This window comes from Mobula hypostoma, chromosome 1 (genome assembly GCF_963921235.1).
Source record: "Mobula hypostoma chromosome 1, sMobHyp1.1, whole genome shotgun sequence".
NCBI classification, from domain to species: Eukaryota; Metazoa; Chordata; class Chondrichthyes; order Myliobatiformes; family Myliobatidae; genus Mobula; species Mobula hypostoma.
This window is the reverse complement of record NC_086097.1, coordinates 165,351,041-165,370,072: the sequence shown is the minus strand read 5'-3', so window position 1 is coordinate 165,370,072 and position 19,032 is coordinate 165,351,041. Positions and strand designations below refer to the sequence as shown.

Sequence of the window (19,032 nt, the reverse complement as noted above, 5' to 3'; positions counted from 1 at the left end):
TTGCTTCCCAAAATGCTGCTTTTTTTCCCATACTAATATTAATAATGGGGATCTCGGATTTTGACAAGATGATGAAGGAAATGTCTGAATGGTTTGTGATTTAGTAGGCCACTGCCTGTGCCCTAGGTGATAAAAGATTGTGGCTTTTAGAATTATGTTGGATTACTGTATTGCATTCTGAAGAAAGCACACACTGCAGCCATTATACTGGAGAGAGTGCAGGTATAATATAGATAATGGGGTGTCGGTCATGAGACCAGAGACTGGTTGAGCTCCAAGTAGTTTCTATTCACATGAAAGCTTAACAGACTGCTTTACTATGGAGTGGACAAGCAATTCAGATCATATCATTCATGTGCACATTCCAACAAGAACATGTATCCGAAGAATTGGAAACTTTTTTTTGTTTTGCTCCCAATTAAAGAACAAGGCCATATGCCGCTGCTACAGTGACCCCAGCATCTGCAGATTATTTTGTGTTTACAGATATCGACCAACTTATTTCTGACCATAATTGTCTCAGGTAATTCAGTTCATCAGTGAGATAATCTCATTGAGACAGAGAAACTGAAATCTCTTGTTTGTCATAAGAGTGAAAGAGAACACAAAAAGGTCAAAAAAATTATTTAAAGTACAATCTCAGGGTCACATTATGACTTACCAGCAAAATCTTTAACGTTAACATCAGCACCTTGACTAATAAGTTCTTTGACTTGCTTAGTTTCACCACGAATGGCTGCCATGTGTAATGGTGTTTCTCCTCGTTCATTTCGTTTATTAACTTTATCTTTCTGTCGAGATGAGGAACTTGGAGTCTTTTTCTGTCCTGGCGTTGCCTGAGATGGGTGGTTTGGAGTTGAATCTAATAAGAATAAATTAAAATATTTGTTAAGTTAATGTTGTAAAGGGTGCCAATGTAACAAATTGTTCAATTGCAAGATTAGTTTTACAGGTAGGCTTGAGTTCCAACATGAGGTGCAGAAAAGGCAGCAGCATGGATATGATGGCATTTTCTTAAAATATTTCAAATTTTTTGCTTCATCTTCCCAGATTTCTTCCCCCTACATCTAGAGTACCATTGGTCAGAATAATGGGTAATATATCCATCAATACTACTCCAAAACTATCTGAGACTGAAAATTCAGTGAAAAGTAGAAAATGTAAACCATAATTCATTGACATCAATTCCTGTGATACTACATTCTTCCACTTAATTAAAATCAAAAAAAGAAATCATACGGCACTATTAACCAACTGTTTAGAAAATAAATGAAATTTCACAAAAGACCTTTTCAAAACCAATATAATTGTTGAAGAACTGAACTGTATGTAAATTTATGTAAGTTACTAATTTTGGATAATCAATAAGAAAATAGAATCAAAGCAGAAAGGTAACACAGGAAGTTCACAACGTGGAGAGAGAGAGGCATATGAGCACAACAAATTTTGGCCAAAACAATTGAAAGTGCCTTCCTAATGCAAAGATTAGTTTTAGAAAATGAAATACCAGTAATTAAATTTTGTTGCAAGTGAATACACTATCCTGCCACTTCTGGAAACCAGATTCAAAAGCAGCTCAGGCTGATCGCACATAAATCTCTTTATTTCACCACTTCTTCTTGAGGATGAGCTTGAATTGTTGATACAGGTGCAATAGTTTCCATGTTGACTTCCACAATGAAATGTGAATTATTCATGGAAAATCTAGTGAGGATGTATAGTGCTCTGGCCTGATCTGTTATTTCAGCAATGGTAAGAAATCATTCATGTATTCACATTAGAGAGAAATGAATGACAAGAGAATAACAATTGTCCTATATTTAACAAATTTACTGAGAGGAGCTCTCATAATGGTTGACCTGGGAAGTTAGAAAGTAAAGTTGAAGATGAACAAGAGGGAATGATATATCAGGACATTACATTTGGAAAAGGCAAAAGATGCTTTACCATGGTTTTTTAAATATGGTACAACTGTCTGTTTGACAGTCTGCTGTTCAAATTGGAAGTAATATTCCAACTGTTAAAAGACCATAAGATATAGGAGCAGAATTATGCAATTTGGCTCATTGAGCCTGCTGCACCATTTCATCATAGTTGATCCAATTTTCCCCTTAGCCCCAATCTCCTGCTTTCTCCATGTATCCCTTCATGTCCTGAGTGGTCAAGAATCTATCAACCTCTGCCTTAAATGTACATCAAAACTTGTCCTCCACAGCTGCCTGTGGCAAAGAATTCCACAGATTCACTACTCTTTTGGCTAAAGAAATTCCTCCTCATCTCTGCTCTCAAAGGACACCCCTCTATTCTGAGGCTGTGTCCTCTAGTCTCAGACTCTCGCACCATAGAAAACATCCTCTCCACGTCCACTCTATCAAGGCCTTTCACCATTTGATAAGTTTCAATTAGGTCACCCCTCATTCTTCTAAATTCTAGTGAATACAAACCCAGAGCCATCAAACGCTCTTCATATGACAAGACAGTCAATCCTGGAATCATTTCCGTGAACTTGAACCCTCTCCAGTTTCAGCAATCCTTTCTAAGATAAGGGGCCGAAAACCCCTCATAATACTCCGATCGAGGCCCTACTTGTGCTGTATAAAACCTCAACGTTACGTCTTTGCTTTTACATTCTAGTCCTCTTGAAATGAATCCTAACATCGCATTTGCCTTCCTCACCACAGACCCAACCTGCAAGTTAACCATTAGGGAATCTTGCACAAGGACTCCCGAGTCCCTCAGTATTTTGAATTTTCTCTCCATTTACAAAATAGTCTTCCCTTTGATTTCTTCTACCAAAGTGCATGACCACACACTTCTTGACACTGTATTCCATTTGCCACTTCTTTGCCCATTCTCCTAATCTGTCTAAGGCCTTCTGTAACTTCTCTACTTCTTTAAAACTACCTGTCCCTCTACCTAAAATAGCACAGAACAATTTTATTTTTGCATCTGGTATTCTCAGGCTGTCTCCCATCCAAGTACTAACCAGGCCTGAGCCTGCTTAGCCTCTGAGATCCAATGAGATGACCATTTTCAGGCTAATAAGGTACAGCACAGTACGAGCCCTTCAGCCCACAATATTGTGCTGACCTTTTAACTTACTCCAAGATCAATTCATCTTTTTTCTCTCACAAAGCCCTTCATTTTTGTTTCCTCCATGTGCCTATCTAGGAGTTTCCTAAATGTCTGAATTTCCTGCCTCACCAACCCATTGGAATTTTTTGAGGTAATCTCAAATAAGATTGACAAGGGAGAGTCTGTGGATGTTGTGTATTTGTATTTTCAAAAGGCCTTCGATACGGTGCTGCATAAGAGGCTGCTTAATACGATGAGAGCCCATGGAATTAAGGAAAGATATTGGAATGGGTGGAGCATTAGCTGATAGGCAGAAAGCAAAGGGTGTGAATAAAGAGATCCTATTCTGATTGGTTGCCGGTTACTAGTGGTGTTCCGCAGGGGTCGGTGTTGGGGCCACTTCTTTTTACAATGTATATCGATGATTTAGATTCTGGATTACATGGTTTTGTGGCTAAGTTTACGGATGACACCAAGATAGGTAGAGGAGCAAGAAGTGTTGAAGAAACGGAAAGGTTGCAGAGAGATTTGGTCAGTTTAGGAGAGTGGGCAAAGAAATGGCAGATGAGATACAATGGTGAGAAATGTACAGTTGTACATTTTGAAAGAAGAAATAATCGGGCAGATTATTATTTAGTTGGGGAGAAAATTCAAAAATCGGAAGTGCCAAGGGACTTGGGGGGGGTCCTCATGCAGGATAACTACCAAGCTGGATCGGCGGTAAGGAAAGTGAATGCTATGTTGGCATTCATTTCAAGAGGAATAGTGTATAAGAGTAAGGAGGTGTTGATGAGGCTCTATGGGGCACTGGAGAGACCTCATTTGGAATACTGTGTGCAGTTTTTGGCCCCCTATCTTAGAAGGGATGTACTGATGTTGGAGAGAGTTCAGAGAAGATTTATGAGGATGGTTCCTGGAATGCAGAGGCTAACATATGAGGAGTGTTTGTCGGCTCTTGGACTGTATTCATTAGAGTATAGAAGAATGAGAGGGCATTTCATAGAAACATTTCGAATGTTGAAAAGGTTGGACAGAATAGATGTGGAAAGGTTGTTTCCCTTGGTGGGTGAGTCCAGGACAAGAGGCCACAGTCTTAGAATTAGAGGGTACCAAATTAAAACAGAGATGAGGAGAAATTTTTTTAGCCAGAGGGTCGAGGATCTATGGAGTTCGTTGCCACATACAGCTGTGGAAGCCTGATCATTGAGAGTGTTTAAGGAGATTGATAGGTATCTAATTAGTCAGGGTATCAAGGGATATGGGGAAAAAGCCAGAAAATGGAACTAGATGGGAGAATAGTTTAGCTCATGGAGGAGTCACGGAGCAGACTCGATGGGCTGAATGGCCTACTTCTGCTCCTTTATCTTGTGATCTTGTGATGTCCCTAATTGCACCCTGGCAGGGAATTCCACACACCTATCACAATCTGTTTGGGGAAAAAAAAACTATACCTCTGACATCCCTCTTTAGTTTTCTCCAAGCACTATCAAGACTGCATGTAGAACATAGAACAGTACAGCACAGTACAGACCCTCCAAGCATATGATGCTGTGCAACCAGATACTGCACGTGTCATGTATTTGTCAATTCCTGCATCTTGTCTAAATCACTCTGCAATCTCCTTGCATCCTCTTCAGAACTCACAATTCCACTAAGTTTTTGGTTCACATGTTCAGTAATCTTGCATTCAGTACCCCCAGGCAAAACACTGACTATCTCACTGACTGTAATTAACCAGGGCCATAAGAAATGACTCTTGCCGTACCTCACTGACAAACACTTACACCACAAATATTCCAATATTCCTCCCCTCTCTTTCTTTGCCTGTCAAACAACTATCACTCCAGGCAACACACATCAAAGTTGCTGGTGAACGCAGCAGGCCAGGCAGCATCTCTAGGAAGAGGTACAGTCAACGTTTCAGGCCGAGACCCTTCGTCAACCACTCCAGACAGTCATTTTACCACTATCTCACTTCGCTAAATTGTGCACACAAGATTCTGACATGAGAATTTTTACAGACCACCTAATGGTCCAAGTGCACCACACCACATCAGCTATGTGACGGTACAGCGTCTTGGTGAAACAAATCAGAGAATGGAATTGCAGTGCTACTGTCTTCTTGAATTATTGTGGTCATGTGTATTTTTATATCACTTTTAATTCCCATCACATGGATTATCATCAAGTATGTATCTATCTTCATCTTAAAGATGCCTAATGATCTGCCCTCTACTGCCTTAGAGAAAAAATTCCAGAGATTCATTATTTTCTTATTAGTTGTAAATTTCAAACTGTATCAGCATTATGGTAAAACTGGGACAGTGGGAACAGTGGAAAGAGACACGGGAGAATACAGATGTTGGACGCTGGAGCTACTGGATCTGCTAGAGGAACTCAGTGATTTGATGCGATGATCCCAATTATAACAGCAGTTCTTTATCAATCAATATATGGTCCCAACGAAAGCCAATTTGGTAAATGAGAACACACTTATTTGCAATTATCATACTTCATACTGCATTGCTCGAAAAAGAACAATGATGTCAGAGGAATTCCTTCCTGAATCAAAAGACCCATTCAGCATTTCTATCTGACAGGCCTTTGAAAGATATTCATTCCACTGCAGTTAGAGCTTTGACCAATTTCAGGCTCATCACAATCAAAGTGAAATTATTAGTAACAGTTTACTTAATTTACATAGTGTAAGGAGATCTTATTGTAAGGGAGGATTTGTGTATGTATGTTCCTATATAACTTTTAATTGCTGTGATTAAACTGGGCATGATAAAAGACACTATATTAATACTAGTTATACTGTTTCTTACTATTGCATCAGCAAATCTTACAGTAATTTTAATACCAGTATTATTTTATTTAAATTCCAATAGCATAAAAAATTGCGAGAATTTTCATTTTCTGGCCATGATACAGTTTTTCTTTGGAAGTATGACAGTTCAAAGTGTTCCTGCCTCAGGTTATCGATAATCAGCAAAAGCCAATTTAGCATCTTATTTGAATAAAGGCATATTAGGGAATATATATTCGCCGCTTTAACTGTATCAAAATTTATTTATTGATCATTTTCTGGAAGGATTTTGCAAAATTAGTCAATTCCACCCTTTACAAGTTTGAACGTGTGTCTTCTCCTGCTATAAACATTGAGTAGTTTGAAGCAAACAACAGGAATTCTGCAGATGCTGGAAATTCAAGCAACACACATCAAAGTTGCTGGTGAACGCAGCAGGCCAGGCAGCATCTGTAGGAAGAGGCGCAGTCGACGTTTCAGGCCGAGACCCTTCGTCAGGAGTAGTTTGAAGCAATATTCTGGTTCTTCCTTTCTACATAGTAAAATTTTAATCTTGCAAACATTTATATTATCTTTTAGTCACTTTTATTTAAGGCTGAGAAGGCTATGCTTGATCAGATTTTGATTTCAACTTAACCTTGACACCAGGAATATAGTCTCCTGTAAATTGGTGCTGGAGCATAACATATGGCTCCATTTCCCAGTTAACAGAAACAGATGCAGTTCTCAAGGTCAGAACGAACACAGCATGGCTTTCTTCAACTTTTAGGGTTTAAGATTTGGCCATAGCTCAGTGTTTGCTAAGGTGGATACGGCAAAGCACTTTATCTGAATCAAAAAAATGATAATCATTCAGTGGAGAATTTTCTTTGCTGACTTGTTTACTTTTTTGTGTAGTATCTCTCATTTGCCCATATTAAGTTTTATCTGCTACTATCCTACTTACAATGTCTATAACTGCCACTTGTAGTTCCCAAATTACAGGCCCATATTTAACAATTCCAATTTGGTAATGTCTGCAAATTAGTATGAGGTTTCTACTGTAAATATTGGTTAGCAACACAAATTTCCATTAAAATGTAATGAAACTAATGCAACAAAATATCCTAAGGCACTTTTGACAAAAAGCCAATTGCACAAGTTAAATGTTTTGTATAAATGAAATATTACATTCTGTCTTTCAGATTAAATTAGGAAGTTAACTCCTCAAAATTTTATATTTTATATTTACCCTAGCCAACTCCATTCCACACTTCAATACACTCAAGTTTAGGAGTGTTGAATCCCTTGCAGCATGCCTCTTAGCAGCTCATTTTAAACAAAATAAATACAACTTTTTGAGGCCTCAGTTGTTGATTTGCATGACCTCGCATCTCCTACTACAGAGGTAGGAGATTCAATAACTGATTCAATAACTAGCCAAAAGACTCAATCACAGTCAGATTTATTATGACTATATGGAAGATGTGACCAATCTATCATTAAAAATTGCAATGAAGAGTGGAATAATGCTTTAACTTCAGATATAGTCAAGTTTGCTCTGCAGACGTGTGCATTTATGTTTGATTACAAGTTCCAGTTTTAAAGATTAGCTTTGTCACATTTACATCAAAATATGCAATGAAATATGTTGTTAGCGTTACTGACCAATGCAGTCTAAGGATACGCTAGGGACAGCCCGCAACAAACAACATGCTTCCAGCACCAAAACTTGTTAACCCTAACCCGAACTTCTTTGGAATGTAGGAGGAAGTTGGAGCACCCGGTGGAAACACACGTGGTCACGGGGAGAACATACAAACTCCTTACAGACTGTGAAGAGAACTGAACCCCAATCACTAATTGCGGGTGCTGTAAAGTGTTATGCTAACCACTTCACTGCCGTGCCAACCTGAGGTCTCAACGGTATAAGGAAGACTGTTTATCCATTTTTTGTTGCCAGAACTGGCAATGTTGCTGCAGTTCTCAGCTAATTCTACCATTCTGCAAATGATTATGTTTTATTAGAAACAAGTTGAATTTTTCAGACTTTACTATCTGGCTTGGCAAATATTCTCAATGCACAAAGGAATTAAGTCCCTAAACTTACATCCTTAAAAGGTGTTATTCCTTCTATAATTTTCTCTTTATGGAAAAAAGCAAATAAAGACAAATAATGTAAATATAGTTACTTTAAAAGGTTACAATGAAAAGTTGGCAGTGAGGACAGCCTGTTCAAGACAATTGACCAACTTCAGAATTACTCGGAAGAAATTTAACCTTCCTCCTCTATCCTCTGTTGAAAATTTACCCCCAACGGGATCCCACCACCAAGCACATCTTTCCCTCCCCCCCCCCTGCATTCCGCAGGGATCGCTCCCTACACAACTCCCTTGTCCATTCGTTCCCCCCCCATCCCTTCCCACCGATCTCCCTCCTGGCACTTATCCTTGTAAGCAGAACAAGTGCTACACGTGCCCTTACACTTCCTCCCTTACCACCATTCAGGGCCCCAAACAGTCCTTCCAGGTGAGGCGACACTTCACCTGTGAGTCAGCTGGGGTGATGTACTGTGTCTGGTGCTCCCAGTGCGGCCTTCTATATATTGGCGAGACCCGATGCAGGATGGGAGACCGTTTTGCTGAACATCTACGCTCTGTCCGCCAGAGAAAGCAAGATCTCCCAGTGGCCACACATTTTAATTCCATGACCCATTCCCATTCTGTTATGTCTATCCACAGCCTCCTCTACTGTCAAGATGAAGCCACACTCAGGTTGGAGGAACAATACCTTATATTCTGTCTGGGTAGCCTCCAACCTGATGGCATGAATATTGACATCTCTAACTTCCGTTAATGTCCTTCCTCCCCTTCACACCCCATCCCTTATTTATTTAATATTTTTTTTATATATTCCCCCTTTTTTCCACTCTCTCTTTTTTCTCCCTCTGTCTCTCTCACTATAACTCATTGCCTGCTCTCCACCCTCCAGGCTCCCCTCCCCACTTCTCTTTCTCCCCAGGCTTCCCGTCCCATGATCCTCTACCTTCTCCAGCTCTTAGATCCACCCCTCCCCCTCCTGTCTTCTCCTATCATTTCGGATCTCCCCCCCCCTTCAAATCTCTTACTATCTCTTCTTTCAGTTAGTCCTGACAAAGGGTCCCAGCCCGAAACATCGACTGTACCTCTTCCTATAGATGCTGCCTGGCCTGCTGCGTTCACCAGCATTTTGTGTGTGCGTTGCTTGAATTTCCAGCACCTGCAGATTTCCTCATGTCTGCGCTTCAAAAACATCGTCTCTTTGTATTTCAAATTATTCATGAGTAACTCGGCTAATTCATTACTATTAATACAGCAGCAGTTCAAGCCTGTGAGACCAATAGTCTGACCCAATTCATTAAGATTGGAAATGTGGTTTAGTTTCCCTACTGAAAGATAAATTAATTATAATACAGAAAGTACACTTGAGATTCACTACATTGAATTGTGGGGAATGTCCAATGAGAAAAGATTAAGCAGACAGAGCCTATACTCTTTGTATTTTAGAAAAAGGAGGGATCACCTCATTGAGGCATGTTAAGATAGATTTCCCTTGCGAAGTGTTTAGGCCCAGGTGTCAGTATTAAAATAAGGGGTCACTGACTAAGATCTGAAATGGGAAGAAATTTCATAGAAGAATGAATCTTTAGAATTCTCTACTAAGAGGTTGTAGTGGGTCTACTGCCAAGTTTATTCAAGACACAGATAAAATCTTGCAGAGGGAATTAAGGAATATGGGGCAAGTGTAGCGAAGTGGCATGGCAGTTGAAGACCAGACATGATCTTATAAATGATTTAGAGGGAATGAGAGGTCAAATGGCCTCTTCTTACTTTGATTGGTTATGTTCTTATAATATAAAAATAGGGTTTCCTCAGACAAAACAAGATTATTGATAATAGTTCATGTTGCCACAGGTTAGAAAGAAATACACAAACTTTGTATGTGAAGACTGATAAAATAATGAGCAAGACTGAACTGCTAGTTAGTAATCTATGTAGTTATTCCTCATTTATTCAATATTACCATGCAAACGAAGTTTACCACAACAGTATTATATTGGAGGAAAGTAATTAGCATTACTGGATACTGTGAAGCCAACATGGATAATCTGAGCACAAAACATGCCTTGAGTAGATTAATGAGACAAGTTAGTTTCTAGGAAATATCTTTCATAGGACCCCATACAATCCTGCAAAGTCAAATTTATGGGATGCTGAAGCAATAAAAGCCACAATAACCCTGCTGTTCCTCTATCAAATATTAAGTCAAATAAATTAAAAAGGTGAAATGTCTTCAAAAGGTTTACATGTTCTGGCATTGATTAGGACCCAGATACCTCTGAACTTTGAGATGCTCTATTTGGGGCATGTATTGTTTCTTGAACAGAAGGAAGACATAAAGTTGCTGCAGGCCCTTTTAGCGGCAAGTAAGAAATCAATCACTAGAAAGTGGCTAAATCCAATATCACCTACATTAGAAGACTGGGACGAAATTATCTTGGAAATATTTAAAATGGAAAAGTTGACTTACTTCCTGAGAATTCAAAAAGAAAAATTTTATCAAATTTGGAATAAATGGATTGAATATATAACCCCAATGCGAGCAGACTTTAGATGAATCTCCTAATGATTTATACTGCTCTTCTCATCAACACAGTAATATTGCTAATGTAAGCACCCCTAGTCTAAATGTTTACTGTTTTTGTCTTTTTTTTGTTTGGAAAATCGAGAATTAATACAAGTAAAGGAAAAGATTTGGGTAAGGGATAAAAAATGATAAAATTAAGTAAATAAGTACATAGGGATCGGATAATTATGTTTGGGGGCAGGAGCAAGCATGAACAAGTTAGGATATAAACACCTACAATGGTTGTTACATAGGCTTACATACAACATTTTGGACCAGAAGAAGTGATCCAGAAGAGATGTATGGAAACTATTACTAATCCACTACTATTACTACTTTTCTTAACAATTAATACCATTACTTAGCCTAATAGATTAGAATTTCTACTGTACATAATTATCTATTTAAGTGTCTAATTTCTTTTTATATCATCTCAATGTGTACTTAAGAATGTATAAATAATTATAGTTTTATACATATAAAAAAATGGAAAAGGTTATACATGTGAAAAAAGTACACGATACTTGTGAATTCCTTATCCAAATAAAAATAAAATAAATAAAGTTTACTACATTTTAATTGACTTGGGGACAGAAGTGCAAACAGGCACAGAAAATAATACAAAAGTATTGTAAAATTAAAACAAATCAAATTCATAAATTGAATACTAAAAGAGAGATTTGGCTGCTTTGTATGGTAAACAGGTTCATAATCAGCTGAGAGATAGAAGCTAAAAGAACATAATTTCCTCAAAGTTAGACTGGAATTTGACAAGGCAAGGAGAAAGTATGCCCAATATAAAGTGTGAAAATACAAAATAGCATTTCCACCCAGACTCTCCCTTGAAAAAGGACCCATGTACTATAAAGAACTTGCATTTGGAATCAAGCCAGACTAAGGAAGAATCAATATTATAAGAGATTAAGGGACAATGAAAGAGATGGATATACAAATTCAGGAAAAGGCAGTATCCCTCCACACCCCTAATTACATAGCACAGATGAAGTGTTATCAATTATATAGGGAATCTATTCTTTTACCATCCAAATTACCACAAGCTTTTAATAATAGGGTAACTTGAGTAGGCCAACATAGTGTACTTTATTTCACTTGGAAAAGGATCAGTGTTTTCCCAGCATATATGACGAATCAACTCTTCTTGGACTTCCAGCCTGGTACAGGTATTGATTTATTTATTAATTTACTTCATTAACTCAGCAGAATGAAAAAGATGTTTAACAGACTAGATTCATATCTTACTTTTGTAAATCACTGACTCAGCTAATTTCAAGTGGTCAGTGAAATACACAGGTGGAAGAAGTTAAGCTGAAAGTATTTAAGATTCAATTATTTTCCAGTTGTTTGTGTGAATCTCTGTTTTCTAGCCCTTTCTGAAGGATTATTCAAATCAGACCACTGTTTTCTAAGCTTCTGTTTAAATTGAGCTACAGTCTGCCTTTTAAAATGACGACAATAAATGAAACTGGATATCCCTTCCACATTGCAGTCATCTGATGATAGAGATCAAAAATTTATGAAATGAAAGCTCACATTAGGAATAAAATCTCACTTCAGGAAACATACAGTAATTGGAATAAATCAGCGTTCTCACAAAAAATGGTTGGTTGATAAAATATCGATTAAATTCTAGCTATTGAAACTGCTGATTCATTATGAGTGTGAATTCCATAGCTCAAACTTTAAGATATGACATAGTAATTTTCATCAGTCGGTTAAGACAAATAACTTCAACTAGCAATTCATTTCCAAACCAGTGCAACAGCTGCTTAATGACAGTATGTCTATGACAGAATAAGCAGTTTAACAAAGGGAAGAAAATTAGATAGAAAGTCAAAGCAAACATGAAAGATTCCTATTCACATTGACATGTATACTCAGTATTAATACGCAGGATATCATGCAGAATATCTAATTTGGCAAGCATACTGTTTTATAGGACAGCACAGTAGCGTAGTAGTTGGCACAATACTTTACAGTACCAGTGACCAGAGTTCAATTCCCGCCACTGTCTGTAAGGAGTTTGTATGTTTGCCCCATGACAGTGTGAGTTTCCTCTGTATGCTCTGGTTTCCTCCCATAGTCCAAAGATGTACCAGTTGATAGGTTAATTGGTCATTGTAAGTTGTCCCGTGGTTAGGCTAGGGTTAAACCAGGGGTTCCGAGCGGCACGGCTCGAAGGGCCGGAAGGACCTATTCTGCACTGTATCTCAATAAAAATAAATAAAGAGAAACATTTGCTTATTTGAATCACTTTTAGTTAAATTCCTGTCTGAAAGTATCCGTATATTTTCATAGGAAATCATGTTTGCTTATACAAAGCAAAATAGCTTTGCATTCTGACTGTACTATCTAAGCATAGAACATATAAGCTCGTTAGAAATTTTGCTCAAGAGCCCAGATTTATTGCACAAGTTGACAAGAAAAAAAATTATGGTTGGTATGACCTGGACTGTTATCTCTCGCAGTCATCTGCATCACTAGAGCCATCTGTTGACGCTCCGACAGTGGATACCCAATAAGTATGCCGCCAAGTGTAGCCTTGCAAACAGGAACAGATTTTTTGCTTCCAGGTTCCTTTTTCATTTTCTTTTTCTCAGGACCTTCCTTTTCTGAAATTTAAAAGAGCAAAGTTATGTAATATCCTAAAAACATCATACACAAGGCTTATTTGACAGCATTAAAAATTTATGAATACATGATCTAAAAAAATGCAATGAATGAAAAACACTCATGACAAATGAAAAATAATCACCAGTTCCAAAAAGATACCATCATTTCAAGAGGGCTGGGTTAAAAAAGGAAGGAACTTATCATTCCAAAGAGGAAAGTTGTATGTAATTCAGGAAGTTTTTCACACCATGCTATTCAGAAGCTCAGTTTTTATGGCACCTCACAACATTTTGACGTGGAGTGATGCACTACAAATTTTCTTAAAAATAATACCATGCTCATGGGATGAACATAATGACAAATTCCATGAATGTGTATTATATTAGTGTCAGGGAAAGGGGGAGGGATGATACAGGGAGAGGGAGAGGTGTTGGGGGATAGAGGAGGTAGGGCAATGGGGAGAGAGGATCTAAATATCACTAGCTTTGAAGAAGAGTGAGGGCATATAATTTTAAGATAACTCAGTCATCTTGGAAGAAAATTAGGATGTAGTTTTCCCAATGGGTTGTGGAAATGTGGATTTTTCTTTTGGTCCTGAGAAAGGCTGAAGATTCTCATACAACTTAAATAAAGGTTCTTAGATAATGAATAAAATTTAAGGCAGGTAAATAACGATAAAATACTATCCAACCAAAGCCAAGTTAAATGGCACAAAAGCTTTTAATACAATGTGGTCCACTTTTGTGTCCCTGTCTTAGCAACTTCTTGCAGTAATTTAATGAGATGACGTGGGTTTATACAGGGAAGTCAGTTCCAAATTCTAAATTTTCAACAAGTGTAAATACTCTTTCTACATCCACCTGTTAAATTAAACTTATTTCTTGCACATGATCTATATCCCTCTATTCCAATATGCTCATTCACTTGTTTAAACATCACTATCATATCCAATTCTGTCAACATCCCAACAGCATGTTGCAGGCAGTTACTACTGTCTAAAACAAAACCTGCCCTGCTCACACGAGGAAAAGAAGTTGCTGGGGAACGCTGCTGCGTCCACCAGCAACTTTTATGTGTGTTGCCTGTCCTGCACATCTCTTTTAAACATTTTCCCAGCCGCCTTAAACCTATGTCCTCTAGTTTCTAACATTTCTACCTTGAGAAAAAGACTGGCTAATCTAGCTATAGCTCTCATTGTTTTATCTCTATAAGCTTTAATCTCTGATGCTCCAGAGAAAACAATCCATTTTTTCAACCTCTCATTATAGCTAATACTGTTTCCCAATGGGTTGTGGAAATGTGGATTTTTCTTTTGGTCCTGAGAAAGGCTGAAGATTCTCACACAACTTAAATAAAGGTTCTTAGATAATGAATAAAATTTAAGGCAGGTAAATAACGATAAAATACTATCCAACCAAAGCCAAGTTAAAAGGCACAAAAGCCAAATGATACAGAACCAGAATCAGGTTTAATATCACTGGCATACAGTAGGTCATTAAATTTGTTTTGCAGCAACAGTGTAGTGCGATACATATTAAAAATATAAATTACAATATAAATGATAGTGCAAATAGAGAGCAAAATATGAAAAAAATACTGAGGTAGGGTGCATGAGTTTATTGTCTATTCAGAAATCTGATGGCGGAGGGGAAGAAGTGACCCTGAGACATTGAGTGTGTGTCTTCAGGCTCCTGTACCTCCTCCTTGACGGCAAGTCCTGGATGACTGGTGTCCTTAATGGCAGATGCCACCTTTTTGAGGTATTGAACTTTGAAGATGTCCTCGATGCTGGTAAGGCTAGTGCCCATGATGGTGCTGGCTGAGTTTGCAACTTTCGGCAGCTTTTTCCCTGATCTTATGCAGTGGCCCCTCCATACCTGATGGTAATGCAACCAGTCAGAATGGTACATCTATAGAAATCTGTAGGAGACCTTGGTGACTTACCAAGTCTCCTCAAACTCTTAATGAAATATAGCTGCTGTTGTGCCTTCTTTGTAATTGCATCAATATGTTGGGCCCAGAAAAGATCTTCAGAGATGTTCAAAGTAAATTTATTATCAAAGTACACCAGTATCATACTATACTACCCTGAGATTTATGTTCTTGCAGGCTTTCACAGTAAATACTATGAAACACAATACAATCAATGAAAAACCGCAGAGTAGAAAAAACTGTGCAAATACAAAAAATCCCCAAAATAATAATAACAATAAGTAAATAAGCAATAAATATTGAGAACATGATATGAAGAGTTCTGGAAAGTAAGTCCATAGGCTGTGGACACCCGGAAACTTGAAACTTACCCTTTCCACTACTAATCCCTTAACGAAGATTTCTGAAGTCCAGAATCAATTCTTGGTGAACCTCTGCTGTACTCTCTCAACATTCTTTCTGTAATTGGCTGACCAGAACTGCATGCAAATATAGCCTAACTGAAGCTTTATACAGCTGCAATGTGACTTCCTGCGCTTATACTCAATACCTGACTGATGAAGACAAGCATGCCATGGCAATTTCTTTACCCTTCTATCTTCTTGCATTGCCACTTTCAGGGAGTTATAGCCTTGAGTCCAAGACTCCCCTGTACATCAATGCCGTTAAGCAGTGGTCCCCAACCACCGGGCCACGGACTGGTACCGGGGTGGCTGCAAAGCATGTGCTACCGGGCCGCAAGGAAATGATTATGATTTGGCGATATGAAACGATATGAGTCAGCTGCACCTTTCCTCATTCCCTGTCACACCCACTGTTGAAATTTAACACACTCGAGGTCATCAGTGACCCAAGATGCAAATGACCCAACACGTGCAAAGGAATGGGTCCATGACCCATTTTATACTTTACCCATACTTTATACTTTAATGTTGCCAAACAATTGATACTAGAACGTACAATCATCACAGCGATATTTGATTCTGCGCTTCCCGCTCCCTGGATTACAAAACGGTAGTAAATATTAAACATTTAAATTATAAATCATAAATAGAAAATAGAAAAATGGAAAGTAAGGTAGTGCAAAAAAGCTGAGAGGCAGGTCCGGATATTTGGAGGGTATGGCCCAGATCCGGGTCAGGGTCCGTTCAGCAGTCTTATCACAGTTGGAAAGAAGCTGTTCCCAAATCTGGCCGTACGTGTCTTCAAGCTCCTGAGCCTTCTCCCAGAGGGAAGAGGGACGAGGGACGAATAGTGTGTTAGCTGGGTGGGTCTTGTCCTTGATTATCCCGGCAGCACTGCTCCGACAACGTGCGGTGTAAAGTGAGTCCACGGACGGACTCACATTTGTGAATGTTTCTGGTGAATCTTCCATGTCAGCACGGGAAAAAGATCAACTCCTCGAGCTTACAAATGACAGTGGGCTGAAAAGTATGTTTGACATAACACCTCTGCCGGCATTCTGGATCAAAGTCAAGGTTGAATGTCCTGAGATAGCCACGAAAGCACTGAAAACATTGTTTCCATTTCCAACATCATATCGCTGCGAAGCGGAGTTTTCTGCAATGAATGCAACGAAAACTAAATTGTGAAATAGACTGGACATAAGGAACCCCCTTCGAGTATTGCTATCTCCCATCACCCCTTGATGGGACCGTCTTGTTGCAGGGAAACAAGCCCAGGGCTCCCATTGATTCAGCGATATTGGTGTGTAGCAATGATTTTACATGTTCATATGAGGAAAATATGTGCGGTGTGTTTAATATCCAAACGTTACTTAAAATGTCATGATGCTATTGACCTATAAGTGACTTATAATTCAGTGGTTCCCGACCTCCGGGCCACGAAGAATGCAGCAGTACAGCGGTCGCCGGAACACACCCAGCACATCTTTAAGAAACAGCTGAAATAGACAAGCTAATTAATTAGGTGCCGCCTGGCACGTAAATGTCGGCCCAGATCAGAGGTGATTGCTGATTGCGTCACCACTGATCTGGGCCGGCATTTACGTGCCGGGCAGCACCTAATCAATTAGCCTAACCTCGGCCCGCAGCCTGGAGGTTTGGGACCTGTTATAATTGACTTATCACTATATTCATGCGAGGAAAATATGCGCTGTGTGTTTAATATTAAATTTGTTAGATAAACCCCTTTAGAAACCAAATTGAGTGTATTAGCCACTTATAAGTGACTTATAGTTGACTTATCACCTATATTCCGGTCGTGATTAACACGTCCACCGGTTGGACGGTCCGCAAGAATATTGTCAATATTAAACCGGTCCGCGGTGCAAAAAAGGTTGGGGACCCCTGGTGTTAAGGGTCCCGCCATTAACTCTATACTTTCTCCTTACATTTGACCTTCTAAAGTGTAATATCTCAAACTTGCAGAGACTAAACTCCATCTGCTATTTCTCTACCATACCTGCAGAGTATCAAAATCCAGCTGTATCCTTTGACAAATTTCTTTACCAAGGTTTGCACAATCAGCAAACTTACTAATCAGCCCCTTTACATTTTCGTCCACATCATGTATGTCCATCACAAACAACTAAGGCCTCAGCATTGATCCTTGTAGAACACACTGGTCACAGACCTCAGTCAGTATAACAGCTCAACAGCATTATCCTCTGTCTTATGAACAAACTAGTCTTCAATCCAAACTAACAATTGATCATGGAGCAGCAAATCATAAACACAAGAAAGTCTGCAGATGCTGGAAATCCACAGCAACACACAGAAAAAGCAGGTCAGGCAGCATCAATGGAAATGAATAAACAGTCAATGTTTTGGGACGAGATGCTTCTCCAGGGTCTACGTATCTTAATCTTCTGGATTAGTTTACCCTGAGGGGCTCTGTAAAATATTATGTGGACAAAATCTACTGATCTCCCATCAATGATTTTAATCACTTCCTTTACTTTGTAAGGCATGACATGCTCCACACAAAGCCATATTGATTATCTCTAATTATTTCATATTCTTCTTAAATGTGAGCAAATCCTACAGCTAAGAATCCTTTCCAATAGCCTTGCTATCACTGTAAGGAATGTTTATATGTCTTTCCTGTGGAATGCTTTGGTTTCCTCCCAAAGTCCAAGATTGTACTGGGTAGGTTAATTGGTCATTGTAGATTGTCCCATGATTATGTTAGTGTTGATCAGGGTTGTGGGATTGCTGGAAGGGGCAGAAGGACCTACTCTGTGCTGCATCCCTAAAAATTTAAAAAAAACAAATTCCTCCCTATACCTTTAAATTTGCCTTGTCTCCTTTCCAATCCTGACAAGGGTCTTCAATCTGCAGCATCAGCTCAGTTTCTCTTCCCATTAATGCGTCCTGATTTTGAGAACCTCCAGCATTTTATTTTATTTCATGTTTCCAACACTTGCAATTCTTCTTTTGATTTTCAATTCTTTCAACAAACTAATGCAGGCATGGTGGGCTGGTGGACTTCTGCTGCATTTCTTTAAGATTCATTTCTGGAGTTGCATTAGTGCCATTCAATACACCTATTTAAGGATGTTTTTTTTAGATCATCAGAACACTCAGTCCTCTTTTATTGTCATTTAGAAATGCATACATGCATTGAGAAATGATACAATGTTCCTCCAGAGTGATATCACAGAAAACAGGATAGACCAAAGACTAACACTGACAGAACCACATAATTATAACGTATAGTTACAGCAGTGCAAAACAATACCATAATTTGATGAAGAACAGACCATGGGCACAGTAAAAAAAAGTCTCAAAGTCCCAAGTCGATCGACTCCGAGTCCCCGATAGCAGGTGGCAAAAGGGAGAAACTCCCTGCCATAAACCTCCAGGCACCGTCAACTTGCCGATACCTTGGAAGCAGCCGACTCTGAGTCCATCCGACCGAAGACTTTGAGCTTCTGACCAGCCTCTCCGATACAGCCTCCCAAGCGCCATCCTCTGCCG

General features: G+C 38.9%; 1 protein-coding gene across 3 annotated transcripts in view; it reads right to left on the bottom strand.

Annotated features, from left to right (window-relative positions):
* Window positions 1-19,032, bottom strand: part of ankrd12 (ankyrin repeat domain 12) — a 215,131-nt gene that overhangs the window by 25,270 nt on the left and 170,829 nt on the right. For 2 of the 3 annotated variants that reach the window (XM_063059048.1, XM_063059058.1), the window contains exons 5-6: window positions 12,994-13,158; window positions 662-862 (exon numbers count right to left, since the gene is read on the bottom strand). In XM_063059048.1, coding sequence (XP_062915118.1) covers window positions 662-862; window positions 12,994-13,158 — 366 coding nt within the window. The remainder of the gene's footprint in view (window positions 1-661; window positions 863-12,993; window positions 13,159-19,032) is intronic. The other variant, XM_063059066.1, reaches the window with a different exon arrangement.